This window comes from Schistocerca americana, chromosome 5 (assembly GCF_021461395.2).
Source record: "Schistocerca americana isolate TAMUIC-IGC-003095 chromosome 5, iqSchAmer2.1, whole genome shotgun sequence".
Taxonomy (NCBI): domain Eukaryota; kingdom Metazoa; phylum Arthropoda; class Insecta; order Orthoptera; family Acrididae; genus Schistocerca; species Schistocerca americana.
This window is the reverse complement of record NC_060123.1, coordinates 331,493,374-331,509,105: the sequence shown is the minus strand read 5'-3', so window position 1 is coordinate 331,509,105 and position 15,732 is coordinate 331,493,374. Positions and strand designations below refer to the sequence as shown.

Below are 15,732 nucleotides of genomic sequence, written 5' to 3'. Positions count from 1 at the left end.
GTAAAGTGTCAGCGGTACAATTCTCCGCTCTTCATCCAAACGAATTTAAAAAAAAAAAGAGAAATAGATACAAAATTTAGGACTTTTTTCTATTTTGAATTAAAATTGAAAGACGTTCAGTTAAAAATTAAACATATACAGTGTAAAAACACATCGTAGGAAAGTGAAATTCTTGTATTAGAAACACTGAAGCGCTGCATTTTCACTTAAAATCTGAAGCACCTGCACTAAGGTGAGAAGTATTGCCGGAGGAGAGAGTATTTTCCGTAGAATTGAGGGATGGAGATGGTAGGTAGGAGTAGTGATGGTAAATGGGAACTGCAGTCGGTGGGAAAGACAGAGGGTGGAGGGTACTGTGTTGTGTGGGTAGGGCAGTGGTTATAAGAGGAAAGGGATGGCGATGAATGGAGAGGGGAAAGGAGAGAGGAACCCTGATGAGGAGTAGGATAGGTGAGGAAAAGTTGGTAGTAGACTGATGGCCGTAGAGCCACGAGTTAAATAGCTTGCGATTTCCGCGACGAATGCGGATTACGTCTGCATCAACTTATGGCGTGAAATTTCGACGTTAAAGGAAATTTACAAACTAATGTCTCGTAGGCCAGGTACGAATATGTAAGAAGTTATACCATTACAAATCATCAGACAAGTAGCCTCTTATATGAAAAAGAAGCAGTCTTACAGAATGAGAGAGGAAGCAGTGTCACCTAGTGAAACTGATGTGAATGATAAAATCGTCGTTCTCACCAATGTTTTGCCGATAAACAAATGAACCAGAGAGGAGTAATTATGTGCACATGCAGATAACACTTGAATATATAATTAGGGAATATGGTTTCATTAAAAGATTCATCCATTGAAATATGTACGTGTCGTCTTCTATTTGCTAGACAGTGCCCTCTAGTGTGTATCAGAAAATGACGCCGTTGTCAAAGTAATGCAGAGGCCATGATGCCAGCCTTGAAACCAGAGAAGTGTGTACTGAAACGGACACCGTTGCCATGGTAACGCAGAAAGCAAAACGGTAACTCAGAAACCAAAGACGTAGACATTGGGGCCGCCGACTGCGTCTTGGTAACGATCCAGGTCGATATCTTAAACGACAATTGTGCGAACGCCTCATAACGTGCATTGCAGGAAAAACTGAAAATCGTCGTTACCAGGTGACGGCGTATGACTGAAAAATTGCCATAATAATATGCAAAAAATATAATGCGAAAGTAGGTACTAAAACGAAAATAAACATATTACAAATTGCTGTAAAACTGTTACCGTGATGCTATTGTCAGCGTGCCTTCGTGACAAAAAATGGCTGCTAGGAAAACAGAAAAACTGAAAACTGCACTTAGTAATGCTCATTTTGTCCGTGGTAACGGCATATAGTCGATATGCTGAATAACCTCTGAGAGGAAGTTTTCATGGCATTGGCTGCTGTGCCATAGAGGTAAATGCTACGTCATTTCTGTATTTTTTGTAACGCTATACGTTTTAATCTCTCTGCTAACTCTTGATATTCCTAACCTTGTAGGTCTCACATCTGAAGATGACTTTAACTTAAAGCCGAAACTGATCGTCATAAATAAGTATCATTGCGCTCAAGACTGTTATTTTAAACCAAGAATGGCAATCCCGGTTGCCATACCCGTCGTGAGTCCGGTACCAAATGGCATATTCCTGCGGGACGATGTAAGAGTCCACACTACAGTCGATAACACAAACGCCTTGAGAAGTGCCCGGATCCTTGATTTGTCTGGCCGGTCCCCCCATTATCTCCCATGGAACAAGTCTAGGATGCGATAGGAAGGCATATACTTTCCCATCGCTCTGAGAGGCTACACTTTTTACGTTGTCGGCTCGTGCCTTCCTCGGAATCGGATAATGGCATGTAACGCCAGCGCACCGCGCTGCGTAGAATAATAACGGCCTAGCGACTAGGTGGTGGGAGGAGGGTTGTGTGTGGTGGCGCGCCCACGCTCACACGCACGCCCACGCCCACGCTCACGCCTTGCGCCGGTTGCGGTGGGAACGGGGGCGTGTCCCATCGGCGCCGACCGCCGACATGAAAGCTGGCCGGCGCTCTATTAATATTTGTTCGCGCGAGCGGGGCGCGCCGCCGCGGTATTAAAACATTCCACACACGCGCCAAAGACGGCCACGGCCCAAGTGTCAAAGGGGAAAACTAATTTAGCAGCTTTTTATATTACGCACCAGCCGGGCCCTCCTTGTTTAAACACGCGGCACCGCTCCCACTCGAGGGTTACCTCCTCTTTCATCTTATCACTAATTGAGCCCAACACAGGATGCCCGGGGAACCGAACAGTGAAGATTAGGCGGCTGCTCGCCGGGCGGCGGGCTTACCGTCTGCAATAACACGCTGGTCGACGCGCACGCCTCCATTGTGTCGCGCCGCGCATCTCAGTGCACTGGCTGCTCCATCAGCTGCGGCTCCGTCTCGTCGGCGGACGCGCTCTCAGCAAGGATTCGTCTGTACTCGAGGCTGACGTTGGCCCCATCGTAGTGCTTCTGTTGGTATTCTTGCAACGTATTCCAAAGTGCTGGCTCGATTCCACAGTGTGTCGCTTTGTGACTTTGGCAAATGGTCATAATTCAGATACGAGGTATGATCAAAAAGTAACAGGAACTTTTTTCATTTCGCAGGCTTTATACATGCGATTTTCAAAATGTTTTTCATCTTGCTGGCACATATGTTCCTGTTGTATGTTTGCACTTTCAGCTGTTTTGAATATTTAGTTTGCTATTGACTGTCGAAAAGGTTATACAAGTGTATGAGTGCTCAGCGAAAGCTGGCCGGTGTGGCCGTGCGGTTCTAGGCGCTTCAGTTTGGAACCGCGTGACCGCTACTGTCGCAGGTTCGAATCCTGCCTCGGGCATGGATGTGTGTGATGTCCTTAGGCTAGTTAGGTTTAAGTAGTTCTAAGTTCTAGGGGACTGATGACCACAGATGTTAAGTCCCATAGTGCTTAGAGTCATTTGAACCATTTGCTCAGTGAATTTTTACTGTCGACAAAAATGGATCAAAGAATTTCCATTAAATTTTTCTTGACAGTGGAATAAAGGTGAGCACTGCATTCGAAATGTTGACTGTGGGTGGCGGCTGAATTCACTATGAATAACACAAAAATGGTTCAAATGGCTCTGAGCACTATGGGATTTAATATCTGAGGTCATCAGCCCCTAGAACTTAGAACTACGTAAACCTAACTAACCTAAGGACATCACACACATCCATGCCCGAGGCAGGATTCGAACCTGCGATCGTAGCGGTCGCGCGGTTCCGGACTGAAGCGCCTAGAACCGCTCGGCAACAGCGGCCGGCGAATAACACGAGAGTTTACGAGTGTTTAAACGTTTCGGAGAGGGTCGAGAAGACTTTGAAGACGACGACCGTTCTGACGCCCTAGCACAGGGGTGCCGAGATTTCGGCTCGCGTGCCATGCCCGGGACCCGAGTGCCGAAGCGCTCACCTCGCTTCACATTTCCCTCACCGCCACACTGGGCTGTCTGAACGCGTGGAGGGGGAAGACGGGCAAACAACGAACGTGCCGCATTTAAATGGCAGCACAGTCGCACTGCATACGACTTCGTCTTACATTTCGCATTTTTCAATAACATAGATCAAAACAACTTTTCAGTATTAATTATTTTTGCCGCACTGAAGACGTAATATAATTTTTATCTGGTACGAACTATCGGCATGCAGAGAGATGCAGACAATTTCACAGAGTTCCGCACTCAAGTTGCCACGTAATCGTGACTTACTTAGTTTCATAATCTAAAAAGGATCTTTCAAACAAATAGATCGATAGAAATATTGTAGCAATTTTGCAGCCTCATTACGGACACTCGGAAAATTATCTGAGAAACCGAGCGAGGCGACGCAGAGGTTAACACACTGGACTCGCATTCGGGAGGACGACGGTTCAAACCAGCGTCCGGCCATCCTGATTTAGGTTTTCCGTGATTTTCCGAAATCACTTCCTTTGAAAGGGCACGGCCGACTTCCGCCCCCCTCCTTTCCTAATTCGATGGGACCGATGACCTCGTTGTTTGGTCCCCTCCCCCGAATCAACCAACCAGCCAACCAATAGACAGTGTCCTCAAGACATTTATAAAACTATAGTAATTCTTGCAAGGCCTTGCAAGGCCTTCATACCTCGTGCTTCCTTTAATGCCAGTGAGCTTAGGGAACTGGACTGTTTTTGTCAGAATGTGCCTCTTCTACGACGCGATTTTTTTTTTTAAATGCATCCCCATCAAAACAGAAACAATTTATCTTGCAGTGTCTTACTGTGGACTGTGTGCAGTAAAGTCCACTTAAAATACGAAATCTGCAATCCATTCCGGATGTTCCAATCTTCGTTCCTGTATGTCTTTTTCCTTCATAAATTCAACAGTAGCGAGATTAATCGAAAAATCGTTCCATGCATGTCCCGTGATTTAACCAATGTAAAGTGCAGTAATATATGAAGTCTCCAACGTCTGCATTCATGTCCATCGAAAACTGTTGCAACTGAAAATGGAATAATGCGTGCGATTTAAGAAACATGATTTTGTGGGTATGCCTTTCAAAGACGGCTCAGTCGTGCCAATGGAAACTGCCTGAAGAACGAAGCCTGAAAAGAATTCGACAGGTTCGATCACATATGAAGGTTTTTCTCCCATTTTCTTCGATTACAATGGAATGTATCACCGCGAGTTCTTGCCTTATGGTCGCACGGTCAGTAAGGAATAGTACCTGGAAGTTACGTGCCGCTTGCGTGAAGCAGTCCGAAGAAAACGACGAGAATTTTGGCAAAATCGCTCGTGGAAATAGGCTCCTGCTCACACATCAGTGCTTGTTCGTGACTTTTTGAAAAAAGAAAAAAAAAGTTATGTTACCTCAGCTTCAGTATTTGCCGGACATGGCCCCTGCAACTTCTTTGTGCTCCCAAGGGTGAGGAGAGCCAAGGAAGGACGTCATTTTCCACCATTGTGAGATAAAAACAGAGTCGCTGAAGGAGCTGAACACCATAACAAAAAGTGAGAACGAAAAGTCCTTCCAAGATTGGAAAAAGAGCTAGTACAATTATATCTGAAGGGGATGGCCTTTTACGAGTGAACGCGACCCTGTCTTTCGACAGTGTCCAGCCATCTAGGGAGACAACTAGAATTCCGAAGAAGATCCCAGCACAGGAGTCGAAACGTTTGAAGAGAAACATGACACGGCCTAATGACTCTGAAGATTTTACCATCTGTCATTACAATGTTTACTCGCAGCGTAAGCTTCGTTTCCTGCAAACAGCTATAATAGGTAGTAGTAATTGGTAAACCGCCTCGTACAAATTCAACGTGTATCATACGAAGATCGGCTTTTAAAATTACGAGGAGCCGTCTTTTAAATCTTCCTACAAATTGTGAGCCTTCCCTACTAAAATTTTATTGCTTTTATCGGTGGGTGTAGGTGATTAATACTTGCTGTAGTCTGGCTGATTAGACAAATGAGGCATCGGTCTTCCATACGTAGCCGATAAGCAGCCTATCTTCCACCTGCACCTAAAATACATGTCGATATGTTTACTCAAAGTTTAAATACCTCTGCCCAGTGCTTCTCCTGGTCTTATTTCTCTGAAAGTCTGACAGTAAGATTGTTACATTATGTTTGTACAATTTACGCGTGCAGACTTTCCGTGTTCCTGTTTTCAACTGTAACAATAGCATCGTATTTAGAGAGGTATGGTACAAGAGTGTGTAACAATAAATATTGAGTACTTGAAGTAGCGGTTTATGTATTGATATAGCGCAGTTTAGAGGAAAGAAGTTTTATAAATTTTATTCATAAAACACACTAAGATGACAAAAATCACGGCGTGCCTCCTAAAATCGTGTCGGACCTCCTTTTGCCCGGCGTAGTGCAGGAACTCGACGTGCCATGGAGTCAGATATGACTCGTCGGATGTCCGCTGCAGAAATATTGAGCCGTGCTGCCTCTATAGCCGTAAGTGTTGCCGGTGCAGTATGTTGTACACGAACTGACCTCTCTGTTCTGTGCCGGCCGAAATGGCCGTGCGGTTCTAGGCGCGGCAGTCTGGAACCGCGAGACCGCTACGGTCGCAGGTTCGAATCCTGCCTCGGGCATGGATGTGTGTGATGTCCTTAGGTTAGTTAGGTTTAACTAGTTCTAAGTTCTAGGGGACTAATGACCTCAGAAGTTGAGTCCCACAGCGCTCAGAGCCATTTGAACCATTTTTTTCTCTGTTCTGTCCCGTAAAAGTTCGATGGAATTAATGGTGGGTGATCTGGGTTGCCATGTAATTCGCTCGAATTGTCCAGAATATTCTTCAGAACTAATCGCGAACAGTTGTGGCCCAGTGACATGGCGCATTGTTGTGTTTAAAATTCAGTCGTTGTTTGGAAACATGAAGTATATAAATGGCTGCAGATGGTCTCCAAGTAGCCGAACATAATAATTTCCAGTCGATGATCGCTTCAGTTTGATCAGAGGACCCAGTCCATTACACGTAAATACAGACCTTACCATTATGAAGACACCACCACCTCTAAGACACCACCAGCTTACACAGCACCTTGTTGACAACTAGGATCCATGGCTTCGTGGGGTCTGTGCAACGCTGTATTCTTAAAATCAGCTCTTACCATCTGAAATCGGGACTCATCTGAGCAGCCGTCTGGGGTCGAACCAATGTGGTCATGAGCCCATGAGAGGCGCTGCAGGAGATACTGTGCTGATACCAAAGGCACTCGCGTCGGTCGTTTACTGCCACAGGGCATTAACGGCAAATTTCGCCGCAGTGACCAAACGAATACATTCGTCGTATGTCCCACATTGATTTCTGCGGCTGTTTCACGCAGTGTTGCTTGTCTGTTAGCACTGGCAACTCTACGCAAAAGTCGCTGTTCTCGTTCGTTAAGTGAAGGCCGTCGGCCACTGCGTTGTGTGCGATGAGAGCTAATGCCTGAAATGGACCACGGACATACAACCTGGAAGAATTCTCGGCACCTAATGCCTGTAATTTGTTACTCTCGGCACACTCCTGACACTGTGGTCTTGGAATATTGAATGCCTTTACGATTTCCGGAATGGATTGTCCCATGCATCTAGCTGCAACTACTAATCCGCGTTCAAAGTTTCTTAATTTCTGTTGTGCGGCCATTATCACATCGGAGACCTTTTCAAATGAACCACCTGAATACATTATGTACGCGATACTACTGCCATTTGTATATGTGCATATCGCTATCCCGTGACTTTTGTCGCCTGTAAATTCGTAAAATAATCGTACCATTGGTATCAGAAATTGTGAGGGCGGTATGACTTAGTCTCTCACACATAGAAAAGACAGTCACAAGAGAAATGGAGACCATAGTGCTCAAAGACGGGCGTATCGCAATTCAGGCGATAGTGGAACAAGTGGAAATCAGTTATGGATCAGTTTCCATGATCGTGGACGAGATTTCTACAGAGGTTGGCACCCGAACAGAGGCAAGAGCGGAAATGTCTGGCCAAACCATATGGCTTCTTTAGCCTCCTATTAACCGTGGACGGAAGGGGGCTGTATCACTATGATCCCGAAACATAGGAGCAGAGCAAGCGGTGAAAACGTGTGGATCCATACCGCCGGGAAAGGCGAAAATTCACCATCACAGGCATAGGTTAAACTGGGTACTTTTTGGGCGAGTTATGGCCATAAGACAGAAGCAGCTTCGTTGAGCTTTGGAATTTTGCCTCACCCCTTGTATTCTCCTGACATGCCATCCAACGAATTCTGCGTCCCCTTTCCACGAATGAAGAAACTCATGCGTGGCAGACATCTCCAGAATGACGAGGTGATCCTGAACAGCCAAATGCAAACTTCTACCACCAAGGTCTCCGCCAAGTCAGACATTGTTGGGATGAATGTTTCACGTATAAATCTGTATATATAGAGAAGGGCTATTACCATCAACAAGTTTTGCGCTCAGTCTTCATTTTTTCTTCTGTGCTGTAGTTAAAACTTTGGAATTAACACTTCTAGACGTAGAAAACTATTAGACTAAATGCTTGAATTAAATGGTTAGTACTGCAAGCAGCTGTATTTTTGTGGAATGACTCGTGTAGAATATGGAATTCTGAATACTGGACGCAGTGACTGATAGATCGTTTCAGGAGCTAAGCATTCGCACCTTGTGTTGCAGGGCGTGATAAGCGTGCAGGGGGAGTCGCGGCCGCTGCAGCTGCAGGCGGTGTACGACACGTACGACGCGGAGCCGCTGCCCAGCGGCTGGGACGTGCCAGGCGCCCTCTGCCGCTTCATCCTGATCGGTGAGCGCCCAGCCAGCAGTCCGAGTCAAAACGGCCGCACAGTCCTCGCCAGCACGTCTCTGCTCAGCTATGTACACTTCTGTGAAAAACTTATGGATGAAAGTTAACTTTCACCTGATAAGTTACTCCCAAGTAACATAGCTTCATGAAATATTGATCATACATTGAAAGAACTATTACACTCTACTATTGAAAGAAGAACGCTATGAATTACCCTTTTATTCAAAGACAATAAGTGCACTTAAGTCAACGCGTTTCAAAATTGTTACCTGGTTCTTAATGGGTTGTGTGATTACCACACACGGCAGTGAATGCTCCGCAACGTGCTCCCATCCTATCCACAAGGTTGCATCGAGTTCTTGTGGTACAGCGTTCCATTCCTCCTCCAGCGCGAATGACATCTGGTAGATGGTCGATGGTGCATGTGGACGTGCTACAATACGTCTTCCCAACACATCCCACTAGTGCTTGATGGGATTTAAGTCGCGGGAGCGGGAAGACCAATCCATTCGCCAAATATCCTCTCGTTCCAAGAGCTTCCCCACCTCCGCTGTTTGATGCGGTAGCACAGTGTCATCCACAAAAATCAAGTCAGGACCGAAAGCACCCCTGCAAAGGCACTCACGGGGGAAGAGTACAGTGCACAAGAACGTTCGCCGATGAGTGTATTGTGTTCAAAGATTAGCAATTCAGTACGCCCATGCAGAATGATGCTTTCCAAAACCATAACACCGGGTCTACCAAAACGATCATGCTCCACAGTCTGGACATACCATTGTATGACGAGAGGCGGGAACACGCAATCCACTCAGGAACATCGTCGAACATGCTCGTTTTGGTAGTCCACGTGTCGTAGTGTGGAGAGGCATAACGTTGCATAGACGTATTGATCTCCAAATCTTTGAACAATGTATACCCAATGGTGAACGTTATTGTGACATAGTAATCCTTCCCCATGTGCGCCTTATCGTGAGTACATTCAGCCCTGATTTCATTTTTATGGACGACAATGCGTGACTGCATCGAACAGCGCAGGTGGAGGAGCTGTAGGATATTCCTCGGACTTAAATCCTATTGAACACGTGCGGGATGCGTTGGAGAGATGTACTGCAGCATGTGCACATGCACCAACGACTATGCAACATTTGTCAGCCGCGCTGGTGGATGGATGGAACGTCCTACCACAAAAACTCCCTATCAGCCTTGTCGCCAGTGTGGAAGCAAGTTGCGGAGCAAGCACTGCGCGGTGCTCACACTCCCTATTAACAACCATGTCCCGTCTTTTGTAACCTCCAGAGGACCATCATGATCCACAGTCACTTCAGTGTAATTATTGTCTTTGAAAAAATGTGTATTTTCTATTCGTCTCACTGCATACTATACCGTAAAAATTCTTTCTGTGAGTGGCCCAAGTTTGTCCAGCCGTATTACAGACACTGAAACATCACGCGAAAGTTACTTTCGTCCTTGGCTTTTGCACAGCATTATAAGCAGAGACATGCAGCAGAGAACGGTTAGTGCACACACTTCCTAACAAAAAAAGTGAAGCACCAAGAAGACTTGGTCGCTTGGCAGTGCAAATGATTGGAGCTCTAGTTCTCTGTGGCAGGTGGACTGGCCACCAGAGCGCATTACTGTTTAGTACTTTTCCCAGGCCTAGTTGAGTACGTGAGAGGCATGTACAACACGAGATACTGACTGATCACTGTGAATGATACAGAGATGCCTTGTACTCAAGTGAGACAGCGTTATAGCACCTGATAGCGCATGAAAGCTGCCTCATTTTGGGTCTTCGTTTATCGGTTGGTCGAATTGGGCACTATCTAGATTTGTGGGATGTTTAGATTTGACAGAGGCCGTATGTTGCACTTCAAGGGAACGTGAGGGCAGGCATACTTGTCTCAAGATTCCAGTCGACCACGTTTCATCATGACAAGGGAGGATCACAATATTGTGCACCAAGAACATCGTAAACCCTCATATCTGCACCTGCTATCTCCGAACAAGTAATAGACTCCTTGCAACATTCTTTGTCTTCCCACACAATTGGTTGAAGACTAGCAGCAGCTGGTTTAGGAAACTTCCATCTCATGAGTAGGCTTCTGTTAACACCGCAACACACATGGCTGTATTTTTAGTGGCTGTTGAAAGGCGTCGCACTGTGTTCTGCGATGGATCATGGCTCTGCACAATCCTGGATGACCATCTCTGGCGAGTATGGCGGCGATCTGGGAAGAGGTTCATATCTTTCATATCTTCCCAGACTTGGGGCAGGCACAGCGGTGATACTCTTGCGCCACGGTGTGGGGAGACATCAGGCATGGCTTCAGGTCATGTCTAGTAGTGACTGAAGGAACTTTTACAGCACAGTGGTTCCTGCATCCTCCTGTGTAACCTCTCATGTGACAGTATCGTGGTGCATATTTTTTAACAGGATCAGGGTCGTCCACGCATGCACATATGTCTCTGAACAGTTTACATAATGTTGAGATAACACTGTGCCCAGCAAATTGCACAGATTTGTCCCCTACTGAATATATATGGGACCGGTTCATACGTCGACTCCGTTGCTGTGGCAGTGTGCAGGCTATCACGGACGAGTTACAACAGTTGCGGTGCAACTTGCCTCAGGAGAAGATACAGTGGCTTTCTGACACCCTTCCCAACAGAATAAGTGCATTCATCCAGGCCATTTAGGGTGCAAATTCTTACTGATAAGTGGAGTCATGATGCGAAGCTCTGTATAAATTTGACTAGACTTTTTAATCACAGAATTAATATTACATTTCCTATTTCATTTCGTCCCCCCCCCCACCCCTCTCCTGACAGGCAGTGTATAGAAGGGGCAGTCAAAGGAAAACGAGACAGATGAAGAAAAGTAATTAAACTGCTTATTATTTCACAAGTAATCGCCATAACTGTTAATAAAGTTATCCCACTGTGTGTCGAGACCATCAATGTTTGCCCACATGTTGCCAAGGTTGTTTCAACTGACCCGCAGAAGTTTCGCTTAGAAGCCCTTACAAATTCTCCATACAGTCCCGATCTTTCCCCATGCGACTTCCATATTTTTGCAGCCTGAAGACCAATGATTTGCTTCGGACGATGAGGTGCATGCCTGGGTACAGTCATGGTTCCATTGGCAAACACAAACATTTTTCCATGACGACATTAATTGCCTTGTCTCACAGTGAGATAAATGAACAGTAATAGCGATCACTTTCGAAATAATGAACATTTTTCTTACTTTCTTCATATGTCTCATTTTTTGTACCATTTACTAAGGGTTTATTCTGGATTGTCATTTTATTGTTGAAGATAAGGTTGAAATTATGTTTTAGTTTATGTCATTGAAGTTTTCAACTGTGACTGTGGTTGTGACTTGTTGGCCAATGCTACTGTATCAATTAACAATGTCGCATGTGTTTACAAATGATGAGTATGCCGATAGGGTATTTTTGTACTGATGTTCCAGTGGGAACTGTAGAGGATACAGTAAGCTATTTCCTAACTGCAGAGTATCAGATTCAAGAGCGTTTACTTCTTTCTTCAGTAAACTGTGCGAGGCTGGTACAGTGTCCATCAGTTATATGTCACTTGAATGTGCAAATCAACTGAATTTTGTTGAATTAGAAGACATAATTATGTTGGTAAGGTGTACCATTTCAACAGGCACAAGTAGAATTTCTACATGTGTTGGTGTTCCACATAGAGGAATCAGCCAATACACCACGGCATTCGCCTCATCGGCTTGCCTATTGACTTGTAAGCCTCTCTACTCCAGTCCGTTACCGAGCTCAGGTGGTAGAATCATCATCGTCAGTAGACTTCTTGGCATCACACTTGGGATTGAGTAATAACTGAGAGCCTCGGTTCAGTGTAGCACCAGAACGCCACTAATCCAGCCTGTGTATTTCATCAGTTAATATCATTATTTTGTTGGCCGCAGTTGATTCCAAATCTCTGGTCCTGAAGTTCATTTGGGCAGTCAAGTTTCATACCCATATGAATTGTGAATCTTGATAAATCAAACAAATGATTGAAGTCGCACGTGGACATCATCTGTCATGTTTACTCACCGTTGCCAACATATATATGGTTGGATTTCACAAGAACAAAAGTACTGTGCATCTTTGTGACATGCCACAACACTGACTCACTCTGAAGTTACACTTGACGTCCCCACCATCTTATGGGATGTGATATCTCAAAATCAAGTCGACATTTCTGTTGCATTTTAATTCTGTTTGAATGTGTGTTAATGTGTTAGCAACAAAACTTGATCCCACTGTTATGCCCTGCAATCTGTTTGCCATCTTAGAAAAAAAAACACATTTTTTACAAAATTTAAATGGTCTGGGAATTTATGGCTAAAATGTCACATCTTAAAGGAACTTTCGTGCTCATTCAAACCTGCTTTTACATTCTGCTCTGTAATATGTTTGAAGTTACAGATGATTAAACATTTTGATTTATATTTTAATGATATTAAATCAGCTGATCGGTCGGATTGCAGTTTCATTTGAAAATAATTATCTTTTGTCTTCCAGTGTCTGCTGAATAAATGTTACATTTCAAAACAGTCTTTTAAAGAATATGCGGTATAATTTTCGAATTAGTTAAATAAGTTGGTCCCCCATAAAACATATTTCCCTGCAATGGTCTTTAGTTGCTAATTATCCTCTGTTTATGGTATCATAACAAGGGTGAACTTATTAAAATAGTTTCAGGGTTTGAAATATGCGTTTCTTTCAGGAATCCTAAAATACAAATTCAGAAAGTTTTTGTTGTATCAACGGAATCAGCAGTATTGTACTGTTATCATAAATATGTCTCATGAAAAATGGACTTCACGTAGTACAAAAATTCTGTTTAAGTTCAAAGAGTTTGTTGTTAGGTGCTGTGATCGACTTTGATTCACTAATCAATCACGAAATTATATAAATTATTTGGCTTTTCTTTATAAAAATGTACACTTCATGCAAGAAACGTTTTCCACAAAAGTTTCAAGAAAATTCTCCATTTTGTTACTACTCTCTTTTGTTACTCTCTGAAACATATGTGAACTAGAGAAGAAGATGGTGTTCAAGAGAGCACTCTTCTCTATGTGCCAACTACTGGCTAAGCTATAAAATTGGAATTAATACGATAAATATTGCAGTTAGGTTCATACACAATGACACATTGCCATCATGTCTATTTCGTAACCATATCGACATAATCTACAGCTCCATATTTACCTGGTAGTATACTATTTCTTTTTCCATCAGCCTTCTGACTGGTTTGAGATTGAGATTTTCACTCTGCAGCAGAGTGTGCGCTGATATGAAACTTTCTGGCAGATTAAAACTGTGTGCCGGAGCGAGACTCGAACTCGGGACCTTTGTCTTTCGCGGGCAAGTGCTCTACCAACTGAGCTACCCAAGTACGACTCACGCCCCGTCCTCACAGCTTTACTTCCGCCAGTACCTCGTCTCCTACCTTCCAAACTTAACAGAAGCTCTCCTGCGAACCTTGCAGAAGTAGCACTCCTGAAAGAAAGGATATTGCGAAGACATGGCTTAGCCACAGCCTGAGGGATGTTTCCAGAATGAGATTTTCACTCTGCAGCGGAATGTGCGCTGATATGAAACTTCCTGGCAGATTAAAACTGTGTGCCGGACCGAGACTCGAACTCGGGACCTTTGCCTTTCGCGGGCAAGTGCTCTACCAACTGAGCTACCCAAGCACGACTCACGCCCCGTCCTCACAGCTTTACTTCTGCCAGTACCTCGTCTCCTACCTACCTGTGGCTAAGCCATGTCTCCGGAATATCCTTTCTTTCAGGAGTGCTAGTTCTGCAAGGTTCGCAGGAGAGCTTCTGTTAAGTTTGGAAGGTAGGAGACGAGGTACTGGCAGAAGTAAAGCTGTGAGGACGGGGCGTGAGTCGTGCTTGGGTAGCTCAGTTGGTAGAGTACTTGCCCGCGAAAGGCAAAGGTCCCGAGTTCGAGTCTCGGTCCGGCACACAGTTTTAATCTGCCAGGATGTTCCATGGTTTGAGATTGTTCGAACACCTTTCATCCCCTACCCTTTTTACTCTCAACAGGTCGCTGTATACAATGGAAGCTATTTCGTGATGTTTTCACACATGTTCTATGATCCTGTCCCTTCTTCTTTTCAGAGTGTTTCACGTGTTCCTCTCCTCGCCAGTTTTGCAGAAAATCGCCTCATATCTTAGCAGCCCATCGAATTTTCAACATCATTCTATAGCACATCTCAGATGTCTAAATTATATCTTTAGTTCCGTTCAGTCTTTGGGGAAGAGCTGCTTTGAACAAGTAGGGATTTGAGGAGTAGCTACTTCGAAAATTCAAAACTGCTGTAATCCCCAACTATGCTGATTTATTTATGTTCTGTCTGCTCTACTTCATCCACTCTAATCGAAGTTGCTTCTGCACTGTATGGAGATGGAAATCCTACTGATACCACTCAAAATACGAATCCTGTTTGGAGCCTTTGCACTACCTTTAAAGACAAAAGGGCTGCCTAAAGAGCCAGATTTCACATGATACTAATTCGCAACTTGTTCCAGACATTTGAGAACGATAGCTGGATGAGTTTCAACTCATAAGTGCTTATTTTGTTGCAGGGCGGAACCTGGACAGATCGGCTATCGAGCAGTTGTTCCACCAGACCGTAGTAGCCGCCGTCGATGGTAACAGCCAAGAAGGAGTTTGTACCTAAGCTGATATCTGGACACGCAAACTTCTTTTGTACATTATCTTGTTAACAAATCAACTCCGTGTGTTGTTAATAAAGTGGTCTTATGGCAAGTGTAGCTTATAATCTATGTCGCATCCACACATATTATAAAGATAGGTATATATATGTAGGCATGTACACATAGGTCGCAACAGGTATAAGTGCATAAATTACTGGTGATGACTGAAGATGGTGTGTTGAACAATATTACATCAGTGTTCATGTTATTTACAGATTAATAATTATAGCTGTAACAAATTAGGTTGGTTAGTACCTTCCACGTACATGTGGCAAGTGCATGCCATTAACTTTAATTTTCCCCTGGGCAGCAGGTCAGTTGTTGAAGCTTGGATGTACGCATGGAAAACATTTAGTATATACTGACAAGCATAGTCCACTTAGTGGTACAGTATGACCACGCAGAAAAATCAAGTCAGAGTTTGTGAGGTATGTTTGGGAAAACTGTTTGATTCAGAGAAAAAAAAAACTAACCACTGATGTGTGTACATATTAAGATACCGCATAGAAAATATCTGCACTTAGACCTGTTACACTCTGTGTATATGTTCCACATCTCCTCCTGAACCTATGGACCGATTTCAGCTAAACTTATAACACATATCACATATTGTCTGGAACGAATCGCTAAGGTGGAAAGAACCACCCACCAATGT

General features: G+C 44.3%; 1 protein-coding gene across 1 annotated transcript in view; it reads left to right on the top strand.

Annotated features, from left to right (window-relative positions):
• Positions 1-15,129, top strand: part of LOC124615963 (COBW domain-containing protein 1-like) — a 524,805-nt gene extending 509,676 nt beyond the window's left edge. The window contains exons 12-13 of the mRNA XM_047144164.1: positions 8,191-8,317; positions 14,946-15,129. Coding sequence (XP_047000120.1) covers positions 8,191-8,317; positions 14,946-15,040 — 222 coding nt within the window. The 3' untranslated portion in view covers positions 15,041-15,129. The remainder of the gene's footprint in view (positions 1-8,190; positions 8,318-14,945) is intronic.
• Positions 15,130-15,732: the final 603 nt, after the last annotated feature.